The following is a 21,127-nucleotide window of genomic DNA, read 5'->3' as shown; positions in this document are numbered from 1 at the left end:
GCCGCTGGAGCACGCGCTGAGATAACTCTGTGCAGAGCTGGCAGCACCACAAAGCTCACGCTAACGCTAATTTAGCTTTGGCTATATTTTCAGGTGAGTTTGGTGTTGGCTGCCCCGCGCTGGCCTGTCAAAGGAGGGTTTCTTCAGTCCAGTAAGAATAATGAGACACCGCTCTTCTGGAAAACAGTAATGGCTACCTGAAGACGGAGCTGGTGTAGACATAGGGATTATATACACTACATGGACAAAAGTACTGGGACACCGGACACCTGCTCGTGATTTTTTTTTACATTTTTTTCCAATGTCAAGGATTTTGTTGGTGAGAGATTGTTTGGTGAGATCAGGATATTTGGATATATTTTCTCTAACACCATAACTTATTGCCCAAAAAGTTTTGGAGCACCATTTATCATTCCAAGAGAAAGCTGTGAGTTCCACTGGTCTAGAGCTCAATGCTGGTGTCAATAGGTTCATGTTTATCTGCTCCAGAGGGTCCTAATCTTTTGGCAATCCTTCTCTACATACAGCTTTCAGTTTCTCTGATTTTGCTATTTATATGTTTATGTTTGAGTAAAATGAACATTGCTGTTTTATTCTATAAACTACTGATAACATTTATGAAAACACGTTTTAAGAGTTCAGAAACCAATATTTGGTGGAATAACCCTGGTTTTAAATCACAGTTTTCATGCATCTTGACATGTTCTCCTCCACCAGTCTTACACATTGCTTTTGGATAACTTTATGCCACTACTGTTGTAAAAAGCCAGCCCAGACTTAAATTTACATGACAACTAGTGATGCCATGCCAGAGAATCTCTATAAAAAGGAATATACGCACTTGCAATGAGTTCAGAATAAATGGGTTCATATGAAGCAAATGACTAAAATAAGAGTTTATAAATGTCTGATCATAAATTTCAATTTATGTCCTCAATACAGAACTATATCATATGTTTCAGTACCACAGACATAATTTTTTATCGTTTTTAAACTCCAGTTAGAAGCCTTTTAAACATGCTCTACCTGTATCTCCAGGATCAGCTCCTTTTTTTGTAGATAAACTTTAATGTACAGTCACTCTTTGTTTGTTTGTTTTTTTGTAAAATATATTATTCTACTTTCTAAAATTTAAGAAATACTCATAATAAGCAGTTCATTTTTTTTTATTTTATTCAAAGTTTCTGGCTTTTAACTGCATTAATAAAGGACTTATTCACGAGATCCTTCTAGAGTTTAACAGTAAATTACTGATATAACAGGGGGAATAGAAAGTGTTCAGACTCTCTATAAACGGCTCTGATGTGTTTTTGACCTGTGGTTCTCTCTCTCTTTCTCTGGGATTCCATTATGCAGTATGTAGCCGCTGCTCCTAACTCCCAGTCACCGGCTAGGTCAGATATCTAGCATGCCAGGTGTCTGCGACTGGTTAGCGTTCCGTCGGTGGCGGCTCGGTGAGCGTCTTTCAGTAGTCCACACTATGTGACTGTGCGAGCGGCGAGAGCTCACTGATTTACCTCCAAGCAAAGTTTTTGACGGCAATCGATGAAAAACTGTGTCTGACTGAAAAACTGGGGTAAAATTGTGAACCTGGAATTATTAGTACTCACTTATGTCCAAGCTCGTGGGCGATGGTGAAGGCCAGGTTGAGTCCATTGTCCTCTGCCAGCACACACTTCCTCTTGGAGCTGCAGGTGCCCCCCAGGTAGGCGATGCCTGTGTAAAAACAAATCCCACCAGAGTGAACAGGGGAAAAGCATCTATCATTCAATGAATCCTTTTTCTTTGTGAATAAAATCTGCACACAGATTGGCTAACAGTGAAAAAACAAGCACGGCTCGCTGGAATCATACTCTTTGGTTAAGTAAATCATCATGAATTTGTATGCAGGACTTCCCAAAAGAAGAAACATTCAGCAGAATGTGAATTCTGCCACATTTCGATAACAGAGACCTCAGGGACAATGATACATTTTTTCAGACACTTAGAAAAAAGGATAGTTAAGTACAAACTAGTGAGAAAGCTAATGTTAGCAGCGAACTAGCTAACATACTAATGTTATCGAGGAGAGCACTGACCTTAGAGACGAGTTAGTTAACCTTAGCAACAAGCGAGATAACACACTAATGTTACCAGGGAGAGAACTAAAGCTAGCGATGCGCTAACTAACTTTAGCGATGAGCTAGCTAAAATACTTATGTTATTGGGGAGAGTACTAAAGCTAGTAACAAGCTAGCTAACCTTAGTGATGAGCTAGCTAACCTTAGCGATGAGTTAGCTAAAATACTAATGTTACTGGGGAGAGAACTAAAGCTAGTGATGAGCTAACTAACCTTAGTGATGAGCTAGCTAAAATACTAATGTTCCCGAGGAGAGTACTAAAGCTAATGATGAGCTAACTAACCTTAGCGACGAGCTAGCTAAAATACTAATGTTGCCGGGGAGAGTACTAAAGCTAGTGACAAGCTAGCTAACCTTAGCGACGAGCTAGCTAAAATACTAATGTTCCCGGGGAGAGTACTAAAGCTAATGACGAGCTAGCTAACCTTAGCGACGAGCTAGCTAAAATACTAATGTTCCCGGGGAGAGTACTAAAGCTAATGACGAGCTAGCTAACCTTAGCGATGAGCTAGCTAAAATATTCAAAATGTGATGTTTTTTTCTATAATAAGAATAGAAGTTTTAGAAGAGACACAGATTAAGCATAATTTTGATAAATAGAGATGATTATTTTTTATTAGTTTTATTTGTAAATCTTAATCTGGTCTCAGTCTTGGTCTTGACTACAACACTACTTAACCGTACTTCAGCTTAATGCAGTCTCACAATTTGTCCAAACCAACAAAGCCTATTTTCCTCTCAGTCTATCTCCCGACCAGATGTTTCTCTGGGCCTGTTTTTCGTCCCCAGAAAATAATGTTCAAAACTTGATTATACAAAATGACAAAATGAGGCGGCGTGAAGGACGCTCCAGCGCGGGTCTGCTAACTTCACTCCGGCTCTCAGAGTGTTGTTTTCGCTTCCTTGGCCTTCTCATGCCTGGGAGGTTTGTAATACTGACCCCATTTCTATGGCAATTACAGTGGTGTGATTCAGCAGCCTGGGTAGCTGCAGTGAAGGAGGGAGGCTACGTAAGATAGCAATTCTCCAGAGAAGAGCACAGACATGCCGCTGCATCTCCCACTATGAACCTGCATCACCCCTTAATAACGCTGTCCTAGGAATGATTTAATGGCCAATATATTATGTGAAGCAATGGCAGATGAAGACGAGGTGATGATAGTGCAGGGGGCCAAAGTGCAGTTTGCCACTTGAATTGTCTTGTGGATTGTGCCAATTTTACTTTCAGAGAGATATGACGGCATTACATGCAGAATACAGTAAATAAATTACAGTGTACAGTGAGTTATATAAGTATTTGACCCCTTACAGATCTCTTGTTTTTGCTTTTTTGTCATACTGAAATTTTATCTGATTATAAAACATTTTAATATCAGACAAATATAACCTGAGTAAATATAAAAAGCACTTTTTAAATTATTAATTTATTTATTAAAGTCGAAAAAAAAAAAATCCAAACCAATCGAGCACTGTTTAAAAAGTGTTTAACTGTGATTAATCACACTTTTTGGAAAGCCGAGTTCAATTTTACTACTAACCACAACCAGGCCTGATCACTGCTTTTTATATTTACTCAGGTTATATTTGTTGTATATTAAAGTTAGTTTGATCTAAAAAAGACAAAAATGCAAAAAGATAAATAAATAGAAGCCACTGTATCCTTCAAAAATAAGCATAATCTCTTAGCTAGAGATGCTAATTTTAAAACATTAGGTCTTTAAAATGGAAGAAAATACACTAAATTCACTCAAATATTCAATTATTTTTCCCTTGATCAAACATTAAAGATTAAAATATATATTGTTTGTGCTCTACCAATACTTAAGAATTTTATACATAATACAGGTTCAAACTTCACTTACAATTTATGCAAAATATCTTACCATAAACAAATAAGTTCCAATTATTATTTTTTTAAATAATTTTTATACAGTAGTAATAATGGTTGTCATTTTTAAATTCTGGTGACAGACAGTCTAAATAAACATTTTGAAAACATTTGGAAAAAAAATAAGAGACCACTTAATGATGATGTTTTTCCTTGATTTTACCAAATTGGAAACCTCTGGAATATAATCAAGAGGAAGATTGATGATCACAAGCCATCAAACCAAACTGATCTGAATTTTTGCACCAGGAGTAAAGGCATAAAGTTATCCAAAAGCAGCGTGTAAGACTTGTGGAGGAGAACATGATGCCAAGATGCATGAAAAAAACTGTGATTAAAAACCAGGTTTATTCCACCAAATATTGATTTCTGAACTCTTAAAACTTTATGAATATGAACTTGTTTTCTTTGCATTATTTGAGATCTGAAAGCTTTTTTTGTTATTTCAGCCTTTTCTCATTTTCTGCAAATTAATGCTCTAAATGATAATATTTCTATCTGAAATTTGGGAGAAATGTTTTCTGTAGTTTATAGAATAAAACAACAATGTTCATTTTACTCAAACATAAACCTATAAATAGCAAAATCAGAGAAACTGATTCAGAAACTGTTGCTGGTCATCCAGCAACACCCTGACCTAATCAATGCTCTACACCAGCGAATAAATAAAAACAAATAAAATATTAAACGTTTTAAAATTTTAAAACCCTTGGTTTTAGAAGAAACACAGAATGAGCAGGTGGCCAAATACTTTTGTGCGTATTCTATATAGTATATCAAACATGTCTTAACTGAAGAACTGCCTCCGGGTTCAGTGATCAATCATGAGAATTAGATTTTTTTTTTTGCTTTACTAAACCCTTTTTTACTAAACAGCAGATCAGACCAGAGGAGATTAAGCAAAAATATAAATATAAAAAAATATACACAAATTTTATTATAAGAGTATAACAGTTTATATACAGTTAGTTTAACTATAATCGGAAAAATGTAACTTTATCCTAGTGCTGGATAATATGGTCAAAATTATTACAAGAGGGCATGGACAACTCATCCAGGAGGTCACAAAAGAACCCAGAACAACATTTAAAGAACTGCAAGGCTCACTTGCCTCAGTTAACGGGATTACATATATATATATATATATATATATATATATATATATATATATATATATATATTTATATATATATATATATATTATATGTCAAAATCTGAATGAGTTTATATTTTGTGATTACATTTCTGCATTGCAGAAATCATAGCACCCTACATGTTCTACAACAACATACAATAATTATTGAATTATTGTCCAGCCCAACCTACTACAACAATCTGTACAGTTAAGAATGCTGGTGCGACGTTCTCCAAACCTTGCAACTAGAAGCTGGCTAAAACATTTTCAATACGCTAGTAAATCTGCCCGGCTGCAGAAGACGCTAACGCAGCCAGAATGGGGATAAATCTATTCCCAGGTCAACAGAGAGCTTTGATGAAAGATCATTTCATCTGGTATTGTAACAGGGTACCTACGAAGGAACTCAGCCTTTTAAAACCCCATCAATCTCGCAGTCGGCCAATAGAAACGACATCTTAAAGGGCTGTCGCATCACTGGGTATAGCCTTTCAACGTGTCTGCTCATGCACCTGGTCTGTGTCTGTTACTGGACATTACCCAGAAAGCCTCACTTGGCCCCGGACCGCCATAAATTAAATCAATGACAAGAGAAAGAAATCAGACCCAGATGGTTTTTGTTGAAAAAGCAACAATTCCAAAGATTTCATTTGGGAAAATCATGAATACCCACTGTTTCTGAGGCTCCATCTGTGACTGACGTGAGCCAATTTGGAATCAATGGTGCGTGGATGATGAATATGACTTCATATTAAGAAAAATGTATATTTTGTCAGGAATTTTTTTTTTTGGGACACAAAAATTAGCGAGCTGAGCCTACAGTGCATAAAAGGCCATAACTTCTACATATGGTATTTGTTCCAGGATGTATTTGTTTAAGAGTCTGCATTACTGCTAGTCAATCAGCCAATTAGCCAAACATGGACAATAGCTCACCAAACTGAAGAAGGTAAAATGGAACACAGTGATATTCGATAGGTGAAATGAAGTTTTTAGAATTCACTGAACGTGTGCAATAATTCTTTAAACTAAATTTAGGTAAGGGAGGTTTTGAGAAAGGGTTAAGGTGGACAAATGTGGACAGTTTCCACTGTGAGGAACAAAGTGAGGAAATGAAAGAACCACAGGCACAGTTCCAGTTAAGACCTGAAGTGGCAGAACAAGAAAAATCTCAGATAAGCAGAGGAGAAGGATGGTGAGATGGAGTCACTGTGCATCGTTCACTATTCACTATTCAGTGCACTTTACACAAGGAGAGGCTGTGTGGGAGAGTAATGCAGAAGAAGTCTTTTTTCTGAGCACACGCCACAAACAGAGTCGCTTCAGGTATGCTAAAGCTAAAGCACATTTAGACAAGCTTCCAGCTTCATTTTGGAATAAGGTTCTGTGGACTGATGAAACTAAAATGATTTGAGTTATTTGGAGGACGATTATTTATGCATGGAGGAAAAAGAAAAACACAGAATTCCAAAACAAATACTTTACTGCTCCCCACAGTAAAATGTGGTTGAGTTCATCATGCTGTGGAGCTGTGTGATCAGTGCAGGTACTGGGAATCTTGTTAAAGTTGAGGGTCTCATGGATTTCAGTCAATATCAGCAGATTCTTGAGAACAATGTTCAAGAATCAGTAAGAAAGTTGAAGTTAAAGCGTCGGGGCTGGACACTTCAACAAGACAACGACCCTAAACACTAAACACTGCTCTAAATCTACTAAATCATTCATGCAGAGGAACAAGTACAACATTCTGGAATGATCATCTCAGTCCCCAGACCTGAATATTATTAAAAATCTGTGGTGTGATTTAAAGTGCGCTGTTCATGATCAGAAACCTGAATCAAACCTGACTGAACTGGAGATGCTTTGTAAAGAAGAATGATCCAAAATACCTTCAACCAGAAGCCAGACTCTCATTGGAAGAAGCTATAGGAAGAGTTTAGTGGCTGTTATTTCTAAAAAAAAAAAAAAAGGAGGATCTACTAAATATTAATGTAATTTTTCTGTTAGGGTGCTTAAATTTATGTATCTGCCTAATTTAGTTTAAAGAATTATTGCACTCTTTCTGTAAATCCTATAAACTTCATTTCTCTTCTCAAATATCACTGTGTTCATCTGCTATATGACATATTTAACTGAAAATGCTGTTCAGAACAACCAGTGATTTATAAAGGAAAATGAACTATTTTACGTACATTACTCTGTTACTCCATATAACTTTTATATGTAGTATAGTGTGTAAAAGTGACCATGAAGTACTAAAGCTGCACACTGGAACCCCTCACCACCAAACTCCCCCCTCCCCCCCACCCCTCAACATCCTGCCTTGAGACTGAAACGGTGCCACATGTGTTCTCACTTTACCCAGTGTGAATAAATCACATTAGAAAAAGACACTGTCATATGAATTGTATTCAAGACAGAGAATCAAAGACACACACTGGTGACGTGGCCAGAGACACTGTTCAATTTAATGCGGTTAACACTTTCTTTCTCTCTCTCTCTCTCTCTCTCTCTCTCTCTCTCTCTCCCTCTCTCTTTTACACACACACATCATTTTCTTTTTAAAATAAGACAGCTGTTTATTATCAGAACACTGGTTAAAAAAAATAAATAAAAAAATGTCCGCCTGCCTGAACTGAAGAACTGAAGGCAGGAGATGGAAATCGCAGCGCTAATATGTTCTAGTTGTTTTGCCAACTTTACTTCAAAAAATCAAAGCCGTGATGCTTCAGACGTACTAACATGCAACACGCTGTTATTTTCTTATACAAAAAAAAACAACAAATCATTATAAACCATAACTGGTGCAGCACGGCTACGTACACTGCTTACAACTACAGAACTCTAGAACACTTCTGGAACACGTCTCACAGGCTGGTGCAGAACAATGAGGAATATATTAAAGAGGTACAGTTTCCATATGTGTTAAACGTTCACAGAGACGACCAAAGAGGCTCTGGTTTAAAATAAGGTTACATAAGGTTATGTAATGTGAAAGTGGATTGAGAATATTGCTAATTAACCCCTTAAGACCCTAATATACAAAAAAGAAAGCAATTATTGCTTCCACTCTATTAATAGAATAGACAAAAAAAACTGGCGATACAATATATATCATTATTAAGGGGTTACGATACAATTTATCACAATACAGCTCTAGAAAAAAATAAGAGAGCACTTAAAAATTATGAGTTCCTTTGATTTTACCAAATTGAAAACCTCTGGAATATAATCAAGAGGAAGATGGATGATCACAAGCCATCAAACCAAACTGAACTGCTTGAATTTTTGCACCAGGAGTAAAGGCATAAAGTTATCCAAAAGCAGTGTGTAAGACTGGTGGAGGAGAACATGATGCCAAGATGCATGAAAACTGTGATTAAAAACCAGGGTTATTCCACCAAATATTGATTTCTGAACTCTTAAAACTTTATGAATATGAACTTGTTTTCTTTGCATCTTTTTGCAATTGTGTGGAATTTTGGCGAAATGTCCATAGTTTATAGAATAAAACAACAATGTTCTTTTTATCAAACATGAACTTATAAATAGCAAAATCAGAGAAACTGATTCAGAAACTGATCAAAAGTGATATCTTATTTTTTTCCAGAGCTGTATGTGGGATGATACTGGATGTTCTATAAACATTCCACCCCACTGTGAAATCTACAGTAACTGTTGAAAATATTCAAGCTGCACAGAAGGGATTAATGCAGAACACCATTAGGAACCTCTACAACTCTAACATTGCGTTACACTTTAGCTTTAACTGGACTATACTTCACGCGGGTTTGTGACAGAAAATTGAGAAATAATGCACAGAAGAAACTTTAAAGGAGAGATTATTATTGTTTTCCACTATTAATCACAGATCCTCACCGGAGAGCGATGATCCTGCCCATTTTTAGGATCGGTAGGATTTATTTCCAGATAAATATATATGCTTTATTCCACCAAGTATTTTCAGTACAAGCTCAGTCCTTGGATTAAATGTTTATAAAATATGCGAGGGTTAGTCTGTGGCGTCGGTAACAAAGGTAAGACGGATAAACAGTTCAGAAATGAGTAGCGATTTCAGATATTTTGGATTAAAAGATAAAATGTCTGTATTGTGACGGTACCCCTGGGGATAGGGGCGTGGCCACCGTGACCCGGCAGTAAGGACGCATACGGATACACAGACACAGGGATTGCGTAAACTTAAAACGTACCTTTATTTGGTTCTAATGCCCTCCACTAACACCCAAAACAACTCAAAACCTAACTACACTGGCCCAGTGGGCTCTAGTCACTTAACTTTTGACTTCCTGTGTTTTAAGGGTCTGTTCTGCCTCAGCCTTCCTCTCACCTGTAGCCTTTCTCTCAAGTGAGGCGGACCCACGGCTCTACCACCTCCTCCACACGTCACAGTATGTAAAATCGCAATTACTCCATCTTAAAAATCGCATTTAAAACTGTAATTCGAATTAACCAAATTAATCGTCGTATTGTTTTTTAGTCAAATCACCCAGCCCAAGTTAAAAGTCAGAGTGCTAAAGTGCTGAAGCCCTCAAGAAAGTTCTAGAAAGTTTCAGAAGACTCTGCTGTAAAAGTGCAGGATAAAACAAGCCTCCTCTTTTACAGTATATTCACATCCCAACCTGTCTTTCCAAGAATATACATAGCTCCAGCCCCAGAACCCGCCAGAAAGAAATCTGTGGTGGAAAAACAGCCTTCCTTGAACGGCGTACAAGAACAGCAGGTTGATTGGAAAACAGATGTTGTCCTAAATTCTTACATGGATTTTTCCCCGCTTCATTTCGTTCCGTTCTTTTCTTTTTTTTTTTTTTACAACCATGCATAGTTATTGAAGAGCGGTAATTATAGCCACCCTGTCTATCCTCCCTGAGATTTACAGTAACAGCTCGGGCCAGGCTGTATATCGTCCATGTCTCAGTGCAGCTCTGTGTTTGTCTTCTGTGGTTCACTGGACTGAGTGGGTGGAAGCCGTTCTCGCTGCTTGCTGTATGTTTATGGTGTGTAATCAGGTAGAGTAAGAGTCTTACTGTAAAACACTGATGATTGACAGGTTGACTTAACAGGGGAATTGCTTATACACACACACACACATGCACGCACACACACACACACACACACACACCTATACTGTACATGGCTATAGTCTTGAAACAGTGCAAGTCACGCATAAAATGAGATAGTGTTGCCGTACCCTGAGGCTACGCTTTCACTGCAGTTGTGCTGCAGTTGTCCTGCTTAAAAAACACATAAGGCAAATCCCACTGAGTGTCGCACACACACAAACACTCTTATTCACACTTATATATAGATTTATATATAGACACAGAGGCTACAGACTTCTGTGTGGACAGACTCAGTAATATATAGATGCTGACTGAGGGCCTACGTCTTAATAAGCTCTATACTAATTCTACATAAAGAGATTCAGAAGTTTAAAAAGGTGTCTGGGATCTAAATGTTCTAATATTATAAAAACTAATTATTTAATAACAACATCGGCCCACTCACTACTACAGTTCAATCCTAACCTTGTTAATTCAGCTCCACCAGAAGTAGATACTTGTCCTGGTGCTGGGTTGATGCTCTTCTACAGCCCATTCCTGCTCTCCTTTGCTTTTCAGAGAACCAGCCTACGTTTTACCCAGTATTAGTGGAAACATCATACATCACCAACAAAAGCGGTCACAGTTTGCGCTAAAGAACCTACCTAGTATTCTTAGGTTCCTGTTGCGAACGAACATGGTGAACGGTTTAAAATAAGGTTTGAAAACCAGAAAGGTGCCGGTTCCACAACGGTGGAAAAGCTCTTAAACCAGTTCCGTCTGGGCTCATAAGAACCATGGTGCTTTTTAGCGAAACAGCCCACGTTTCCACCAGTTTTGGTGGAACCGCCAAAACATCACATCATACAGCATAAACAGAGGGCGTTGCACAGAGGCCGTGAAAGAAAGGAGCTAAAGGACCTAGTATTCTTTGGTTCCCGCTGTGGAAACGTGACGAACAGTTCAGAATTAGAGTCACAAACCAGAACGGTGCCGGTTCCACGTCAGTGGAAAAGCTCTACTTGTTGAACAGTTGTGGTATCCTGGTATCCAATCCATGCTTCTGAGACTGTGCTGGGTGACACAGAGGAGATGGACTACCTGTGCATAGACCTGTGCAAACAATAAAAAAGCAGCAGATTCTGCCTTTTGCTACCAGTAGAGACGAAGACACGAGCAAAATACAAATCTAGGGCAAAATGTAAAACCTGCTCTGCTCTCCCTCAGCACTTTTCCACCAAAAGAACTTCAGGCTTATAAGAACTGTGATGCTTTTCAGTAAACCAGCCCAAATTTCCACCAGTTTCAGCCATTAGCCGTCATCAACAGCGTTGTACAGTGGCAGCGAACAGAAGTGGTCAGTATTCATGCTGAAGAACCTAGAATTCTTCGATTCCCGCTACAAAAGAACCTTCCTGGTACTGGAACCTTACTTTTGAACTGTGGTGCTTTTCAGCGAACCAGCCAGAGTTTTTGTTTATCAGTTTTAGTGGAATCGTGAAAACGTCACATCATACGTCATCAACAGAGGGCGTTGTACAGCAGCAGTGAACAAAAGTGGTCATGGTTCGAGTTGAAGAAACCACTATTCTTCAGGACCTGCTGCAAATTAACATTCCTGGTTTTGGAACCTACTTTTGTTGGTGGAAACACGACAAACGGTTCAAAATTATCTTTGCTAAGCAGAACGATTCTGGTTCTACTTTAACAGTTGTGTCCTGGGATCCAATCACAGAGACACGAAGGAGATGGAGTACCTGTGCAACCAATAAAGAGGCAGCAGACACTGCCGCATCCTACCAGTTGTGATTAAGAAATTAGCGAAATGCAAAATTAGCCTGTGGTCTTTAAACAGAACAACCAAGGCTCTTCTCTTGTTAGCGTGTAGCTCTGTACAGTACCAACAACATTAGCCTTATGTCATTAAGTATGCAGTTTGGATTGCTGTTAACATTTGTACTGTATATTGACTCAATAACACATATCCAGGCCTATCAGGACGTTTTTTGAGTAAGCCGATGAGCTACACAAGACTGAATTCTAAGGCTCTTGCTCATAAATGGCCGATAAATTTCAATAATCTAAAATTTTTCAGTCCTTTAGCACGCAAATGATGATAAATGAGCATGAAAAGAAACACACTCCCTCTTACGCCACATTATTCTAGATGGCTACATCATTCAGTCCATTGCAAAACAAAGCTTACAACTCTCTCTACATACACACACACACACTCGGGCACACACTCACACACAGTTATAAGCCACGGGTTGCTGGCACTGTGCAGCCTGTGAGGTAATGCACCGCCATGTTGTTTGTGGCAGAGCGCAAAATTGCTCAGGCCAGCACTTCTGAAGTGTAAAGCTGGAGAACAATGAAACAAATTCACTGGCCTGAGCTATCAGCGCAGGCCGCATCTGACTCAGCGAATGTTGGAGACCTGCAGGATCAAGAGCAGTCAATGGGCTCTGCAGAGGCTCATCGAGGGACATCCAGCCAGACAGCGTCAGAAAACAGGGGTCCGAGAAGGTCCCCTCGCATGGCTACACTCACACGCGCCGAGCTCCCACGGGCCGAGCGGCGATATTGTTCTAATTATTTATCCGGGGTTAATTAGCCGTTAGCACATAAGGAACACTCTGCATTCAGCAGAGCCGGTAGCTCAGCAGTGTACAGCAGACCGAGTGGGCCAGCTCGGCAGAATCAGCACACAGGCTTTGTTTCGAACTATCGAGCGCCCCAGACATGACACTGGTGGGGCTGGATAGTATGAGTCAGCTGATTCCTGCTTAACTGATAGCAAACAGCATCTCTGATGCAAGGGGTGGACGATATGACATCATCACAGACAATAATAATAAAATAAATAGACTTGAGGCCTTGAGGACTTGAAGCAATAGTCCTTAAAAGTCCATTTTAATGCAAATAAATTGCCATGTGAAATTCTGGATTTTGGACATTTTACATTGTTTTGTTCATTTTCTTCATTAATGACCTACTGGCAAAAAATCTGGGATATCTGAGGGAATTCGTTTAGGAGTAGTGTTCTTTGAGCAACAGATAAAACACTGGTTAATACTATACAGCTCTGAAAAAAAGAGACCACTTAAAAATGATGAGTGTCTTTGATTTTACCAAACTAAAAACTTCTGAAATATAATCAAGATGAAGATGGATGATCACAAGCCATCAAACCAAACTGAACTGCTCCTGGTTATTTTTGCACCAGGAGTAAAGGCATCAAGTTATCCAAAAGCAGTGTGTAAGACTGGTGGAGGAAAACATGCCAAGATGCATAAAACTGTGTGGATATTGATTTCTGAACTCTTAAAACTTTGTGAATATGAACTTGTTTTCTTTGCATTATTTGAGGTCTGAAAACTCTTAAATGCTCTTACCGTCGATAAAACCCAAAAATCAGTATCTCAGAAAAACAGAATACTATATGTCCAATTGGTACTTTTGACAGTGTGGGCAGTGTGCCAAGCAAGTCCTGCTGGAAAATGAAATCTGCATCTCTATAAAAGTTGTCAGTAGCAGAGGGAAGCATGAAGTGCTGTAAGATTTTGTGGGAAACCAAAACTGTACTGACTTTAGACTTGATATAAAACACAGTGGATCAACACCAGCAGATGACATGTCTCTCCAAACCATCACTGATCATCAGTAAATTTATACATTTCATTTGTAAATCAAGAGATCAGAGTCTGGAGGAAGAGTGGAGAGAAACACAGTCCAAACTGCTTGAGGTCTAGTGTGAAGTTTCTACAATCAGTGATGGTTTGGAGAGACATGTCATCTGCTGGTGTTGATCCACTGTGTTTTATATCAAGTCTAAAGTCAGTGAAGTTTTGTTTTCCCACAAAATCTTACAGCACTTCATGCTTCCCTCTGCTACTGACAACTTTTTATGGAGATGCCGATTTCATTTTCCAGCAGGACTTGGCACACTGCCCACCCTGGCCTTATATAATATTGTAGTTTTCTGTGACACTGATTTTTGGATTTTTTTTATTAGAAATAAATGCCTAAAATAGATAACTCTGTGTGTTATAACATCTATATAAAATATGAGTATCACATATATAAAGCAACATTTTAATGAACACCATATTACTCATTGCTCTTCTGATTACCCAATGACTCCAGTGATCTAATCCCAGGTCCTGGCTATCTATCCGTCAGGCCTCACCATCTCCGCTCTCTTATTTCTCTTCGTGTTTAGTTGTGCTTGTAATCCAAACAGAAGAAGCGGGAAGCCACTCTATCAGGATATTACTCTTTAAGCCCATCCCACCCCCTCCAGAAGTGAGCAAGTGGTCAGCATGCTTTGATAAGAGGCGGCGAGATAACAAACACAAAGTCAATCTAAACAGGCTCATCCATTATGAGGCCACTTTCTGCTTTCTCAAGGTCCTCCAAAGTTATGTCTGGGCGCACAAAATACACAGGGCTTTGTCCGAAACATAACAGTGCTCATTTTCATAAAACTCTCGCGTCTCACGAGGAGCTGAGGCTCTGCAACTGGCTTTCATGAAGTGGAACTGGGTCACGTTTTGAATGGAGCAGCACAAAGGCTCTGAAGGTCTTTTGATTAAGAGGCGGCTGGAGGAGCCGATCCCGGACGAGCCCCCACTTACTAATCTCAGAGCAGCACATCAGCACCCAGACCACTGTTCCAAAAAATCCTTAAACTACCAGTATAACCACCACTGTCAGACACTGGGCTTGAAATATGACATATTTACTACATTTGACTAGTTGTTATATACAGCTCTGAAAAAGAAAAAATAAGAAATGACTTAAAATTGGTAAGTTTCTATGATTTTACCAAATTGGAAACCTCTGGAACATAATCAAGAGGAAGAATTTTTGCACCAGGAGTAAAGGCATAAACTTATCCAAAAGCTGTGTGTAAGACTGGTGGAGGAAAACATGATGCCAAGATGCATGAAACTGTGATTAAAAACCACCAGGGTTATTCCGCCAAACATAGACTTCTGAACTCTTAAAACTGTATGAATATAAGCATGTTTTCTTTGCATTTCTCTTTGTGTTTAGTTTGCTTGTAATCCAAACAGAAGAAGCAGGAAGCCACTCTATCAGGACATTACTCTTTAAGCCCCTCCCACAGAAGTGAGAAATCACTTAAAAAAGATGAGTTTCTTTGATTTTACCAAATTGAAAACCTCTGGAATATAATCAAGAGGAAGATGGATGATCACAAGCCATCAAATCAAGCTGAACTGCTTGAATTTTTGCATCAGAAACGGCATAAAGTTATCCAAAAGCAGTATGCAAGACTGGTGGAGGAGGAGAACATGCCAAGATGCATGAAAACTGTGATTAAAAAACAGGGTTATTCCACCAAAAATGATTTTTTTTGAACTCTTAAAACTTTATGAATATGAACTTTATTTTTTTATTATTTGAGGTCTGAAAGCTCTGCGTCTTTTTTGTTATGTCATTCATTTCTTATTTTCTACAAATTAATGCTCTAAATGACAATATTTTTATTTGGAATTTGGGAGAAATGTTGTTCGTAGTTTATAAAATAAAACAACAATGTTCATTTTACACAAACACACAAAGATATACCTATAAATAGCAAGATCAGAGAAACCGATTCAGAAACTAAAGTGGTCTTTTAATTTTTTTCCAGAGCTGTATATATAATAATTCCTATACTAATGGCATTTGCAAACAGGCACAGCACTGCTGTGAACGATCTGGTATGCCACTTATATTCTGACGACTGATGGGAGCAGGTGGCTGACATTTTACCTGATTACAATAGCTTGTGTGCCCTAATTAACACCACTTTACAAAGGGGTTTCAGGAGCCTCTCGGATTGAAAAGGGTCTATTTATATTTTTTGGGAACTGTGCTAGCTCTCTAACTCTTTCATCTTTAGTTCTTTTTCTTTCATCATTTGTCTTTGCTCCCACTCTATAACTCTGCAGCAAAAACTCCTTCTTCCAGCCCATAACTAGGTCACACATCCACTGTCACTTGGAGTGAAAAGACTAAAAAAAAAAAAACATCCATTATGTAACAGGTCGCCATAACACTCATACATGCAGCTAGTGTCAATATACAAAAGTAGCCAAAAAGGAGGTCGCCCAGGCCGAGCGATCCCAAGACACTCCAAACATGGCAGCTCGTCCACAATGTTTAGGCTAAGTTTATGGCAGCGGCGGTCCGTACGCAATCTTCCCCGAAAGCTTCCTACAGTACAGGAAACTTCACAGTAAACCTACCCAGCAGGGGAGCTTATAAAACCGGGGAGGCACTTCATAGCGGCAGATGTGGAGATCCTCCTCTCCCAGATTGCACAATCCTCTGAACTGTGCTATACTTCAAATGTCTCTACTTATTCCCCTATATATATATATGAACAGCTCTGGAAAAAAATTAAGAGACCACTCCAGTTTCTGAATCAGTTTCTCTGATTTTGCTATTCATAAGGGCTGAAACTAATGCTTATTATGGTAGTCGACTAATCTGCTGATTATTTTTCGATTAGTCGATTAGTCACTGATTATTTCTGCCACGTCCCCCATTTCCAAAACGATAGAAACAGTTGATCATGAGATTTAAAAGCCATTTAAATGTCTAGATGTTGTTTAAACATAGAAAGTACTGATATTTAGTGAGTAGATATGTAATCTGTTGTGTTTGGGCACTTTTGGAGACACAGACTAAGTTGAGTGTAACCTGTGTGAGTGAGACATTTCCCCCTATTTATCTCCCATTGTGCTTCTGTACCCAGTACTTTGTGTAATGTGGTACTGTTACAAATTAACCTTTATTCGACAATAACATTTGTAGTCGATAAATTTAAACAATCAACATTGTCAATTATATCGACTAATTGTTGCAGAAATCAATATTTGGTGGAATAACTGGTTTTTATTCACATCTTACGCATCTTGGCATCATGTTCTCCTCCACCAGTCTTACACACTGCTTTTGGATAAATTTATGCCACTCCTAGTGCAAAAATTCAAGCAGTTCAGTTTGGTTTGATGGCTTGTGATCATCTATCTTCTCCTTGATTATATTCCAGAGGTTTTCAATTTAGTAAAATAAAAGAACATGCTCTACCTGAATCTACAGAATCAGCTTACCAACCAATCAGCTCACAGTAGCAGTACTGCAAGTGTTTTCTTTAGACAGGCACATTTTTTTTTGTAAAATACATTATTCTACTTTCTTAAATTAAAGAAATATTCAGAATTCAGTTTTTAGCTTTTAGCTCCATTCACTTCCATTCATAGAGCACTCACACGTAGCCTTCCTCTAGAGTTTAACAGTCATTAACTGATCTAACAGGGGGACAGAAAGTGGTCAGACTCTCTATAAACGGCTCTAGTAATGCAGGGGGTGCATTTTGGACCCTTTGTTCTCTCTTTCTCTGGGATTTCATTGGCAGTATGTAGCCGCTGCTCCTGTCTCCCAGTCACCAACTGGGTCAGATATCTAGCATGCCAAATATTTCCTCCACCAGTCTTGCACACTGCTTTTGGATAACTTTATGCCTTTACTCCTGGTGCAAAAATCCTAGCAGTTCAAGCTTGGTTTGATGGCTTTTGATCATCATTTTCCACTTGATATTTATATTCCAGAGGTTTTCAATTAGCTAAAATCTAAACATAAGCGTGTTCTCTTCTTTTTATTTTTTCCAGAACTGTACATATATAAAAAAAGAATTAGTGAACGGAGCGAAACAGCCTACACAAACTCCAAATGTCAGTCCCCCCAGGGCCAGACATGAAAAGATAAACGTGATTCACTTCAAGGCGCTGATCAAAGATGAGACGATGACACGCTGCCAAGACTCCTAGGGCCAGGAAGCTGTCCTCAGACTGTTTGCTGTTGCATTTCTTTGGAGTTTTCTTGCCCTTTCTGACCTCCGACTGGTGGATATCCATTATGGGAGCTGATGGGGGCATGAGGGCTTTCACAGAAGCAAGTCTCGCTCTCGGGGGGGCTTAGGAACAGCTCCAGTTCAGTGGAGCAAATATCAACAGGATATAACGAGGCCGTGCGGCTGACAGGGAGGTGCACACTGTAACCAAACAGCCCTCATCAGTGTCAGGACATGGTGTCAGGCAAGTGAACAGTCAGTTCTTGAAGATGATTTCATGTGTTGGATGGATGAAAAAATAGATGTAATGAAAAAGTGTAAGGATCTGGGACACTTTGACCCAAGGATGACCCAAAAGTATGATTGCTTGACGATTGGGTCAGAACATCTCATGAACATCGTGCTTCAGGTCTTATGGACAAGACAATGAGACAATGAATCAATGGCAGATTCATTCCATTTACTGGTGCATTATGCCAAGTTCACACTACACCACTTTTTTTAAATCATCAATCATTGTGCTGTTGACACTACTCAACTGGTTGTGCTGTAATCGCACCATCAAGCCCTTCAGTTGTTGAGACACAACTGGGCGACAAGGGGTCAAAAATTACACAATTTGTTCGCTATGGGAAATCGCAGACTCACCTGGCTGCTCTCCAGAAACATATTTATAATGAGAACAAACCATAACTAAAAACACTCTAAGAGAACTAGTGATGGCATGCCAGAGAATCTCTATAAAGGAGAATACACACTTAAAGTGAGTCCAACATGAATGAGTTCATATGATGCAACTAGACCCGTCACAATAATTGCAATATCGATTTATCATACAATATGACCTCAATCATTTTTTGTAACAGTGATATCGTCTATTGTGTTTATTTGTATGTTTGTTCACACACACACATATATATATATATATATATATATATATATATATATATATATATATATATATATATATATATATAACAGCTCTGGTAATGCAGGGGGTGCGTTCAAACCCGTGGTTCTCTCTTTCTCCATGATTCCATTGGCAGTACGTATGTAAGCCGCTCCTACTGACTCCTAGTCGCCGACTGGGTCAGATACCTAGCATGCAAAATATTTGCCAGGTGTCTGAGACTGGTAGGCAATCACACTACGTGACAATGCGAGCGCAGAGAGATTCCCAACTTGACTCAGAGCAGAGTTTTTGTCGTCGACTTAAAAATACTGGGCTTAAATTGTGTAATGCGAACCTGTCATTAGGCTTTGGCCAAATCACATCTCACTTGTACCCCTACCCCTTGTCACCCTTTCCTTTAAAACCCCTACTAAGAAATTGGACACCCTTCAAGAACCTAAGCGTAACAAATGACATGGAGCTTTTTTTTTTTAAGTTTTCCGTTCCACCTTAAATCATGCTGCAGCCTTGGGTGACAGAATGTTGTAACTGCAGCATGATTTAAGGTGGAATAGGAAATGGTACCACTTTATAATAAGACTACCTTTATAAAGGGTTTATAAATGGTTTACAATTAGTTTATTAATGGTTACTAATAAAGTTGTAAATGCCTTAAAAATCATTAATAATCAGTTATAACACATACGTAGAAAGGGCAACAATATAGATGGCTGTGGGTTCACTATTTGACAAACAACAGGTCATTGTTGCCCTTTCTATGTATGTGTTATAACTGATTTTTAATGATTTTTAAGGCATTTATAACCTAATTAGTAACCATTAACAAACTAATTGTAAACTATTTATAAACCCTTTATAAAGGTAGTCTTATTATAAAGTGGTAACTAGGAAATTAAGCTAGCTAGCTACTGGGGCTGAAATGCTATATATATGCCAGGATAATGCAAGAGTTTTTGGATTTTTACCAAAGGAAATAATACATTTGTTTTTTCTCATAACTCTCAGATTAAAAAGTGTAGTATCTGAAAAATCTATTTTTGCTCTATCCCAACAAGAATCTGAACACCATACAGCAAACATCAACAATCAAAATAGACACCTTTAAAGGTCTTCAGGGTCCCTGCCTTGACAAGTCAAACTGTTTTGGTGCCACAAGGACATCCAACAGAATATAATACAGGTGGTTCTAATGTTATGGCTGACTGGTGTACAGCAGCTGTTTCGTATCTGCTTCTATAACATCTGATATACTGTAGTTTCATCAGCTCACTCAAAGGCCATGAAACCATCAAGACGTTTGGATGTTTCTCCAATGCCAGGAAAGCCATCTGACACCTGTTCACACCTTCATCTTCATGAATGAATTTATGGCTCTGTATTTTATCTCGCTCCTATCTCCAAAAGGTTCCCTGTAAATAAACTGGATAAAAGCCTGTGGCTGATCCTCGAGATCTAAAACACCAGCTCTTCCTGCTCGTGTGAAAAGGGGGAATTCCTCTCCGTCAGTAATTACAGCTGCAGATCTGTGAGATTACAGTCTGATTCAGCTCTGTCTAATGTGGTTCAGAGTCAGTGGGAGTCACGCCGAGTCCCCTTTAAAAGCTTTAAGAGATCACAGTGCAGGACATTACAAAGCCTTCCCCCTCAGACCGTCCAATCAGTCCTCAGATGTTTCCTAGACGCCTTTGACAAATGTTTCTTCTGCAACACTCGTATGAAACGGATTAGGTGTTTTCCACTAGTTTATACATTTTAAAGGCCCTCGAAAGCGGAAAAAGCAAGCTGACTTGGCTTTTTTAGACTGACGCCAATTTTTGGCCTCGAAACACATAAACCAAAGTTTGGAATGGAGGCGTTCCAGGATTACATAATCCCAGCGATGGGAGGATTCCTAGGAGGTAACATTTATAAACCACTATGTTTAGAACGATATAAATCATTCTCTCAAAAAAGGAATGTAACAAAAAAAGTATATATATATATATATATATACAATGAAACTGAAACACTTGGTTTTAGACCACAATAATTAATTGCCTCGACGGACAGTTCTGGTGGAAACAGGAGAGTTGAGGTGCACATTGAATTCTGCCCTGATTTGAGCAGCCGTGGTTTTCTGTTTCTTTGGATACAATCCGGG

At 38.8% G+C, this 21,127-nt stretch overlaps 1 protein-coding gene across 2 annotated transcripts in view; it reads right to left on the bottom strand.

Annotated features, from left to right (window-relative positions):
• adamts17 (ADAM metallopeptidase with thrombospondin type 1 motif, 17) overlaps positions 1–21,127 on the bottom strand; it is a 170,850-nt gene that overhangs the window by 93,222 nt on the left and 56,501 nt on the right. For both annotated transcript variants that reach the window (XM_049465461.1, XM_049465460.1), the window contains exon 8: positions 1,611–1,716. In XM_049465461.1, coding sequence (XP_049321418.1) covers positions 1,611–1,716 — 106 coding nt within the window. The remainder of the gene's footprint in view (positions 1–1,610; positions 1,717–21,127) is intronic.

Source organism: Astyanax mexicanus, chromosome 16 (assembly GCF_023375975.1).
Source record: "Astyanax mexicanus isolate ESR-SI-001 chromosome 16, AstMex3_surface, whole genome shotgun sequence".
NCBI lineage: Eukaryota > Metazoa > Chordata > Actinopteri > Characiformes > Acestrorhamphidae > Astyanax > Astyanax mexicanus.
This window is presented reverse-complemented; position numbering and strand designations above follow the sequence as displayed.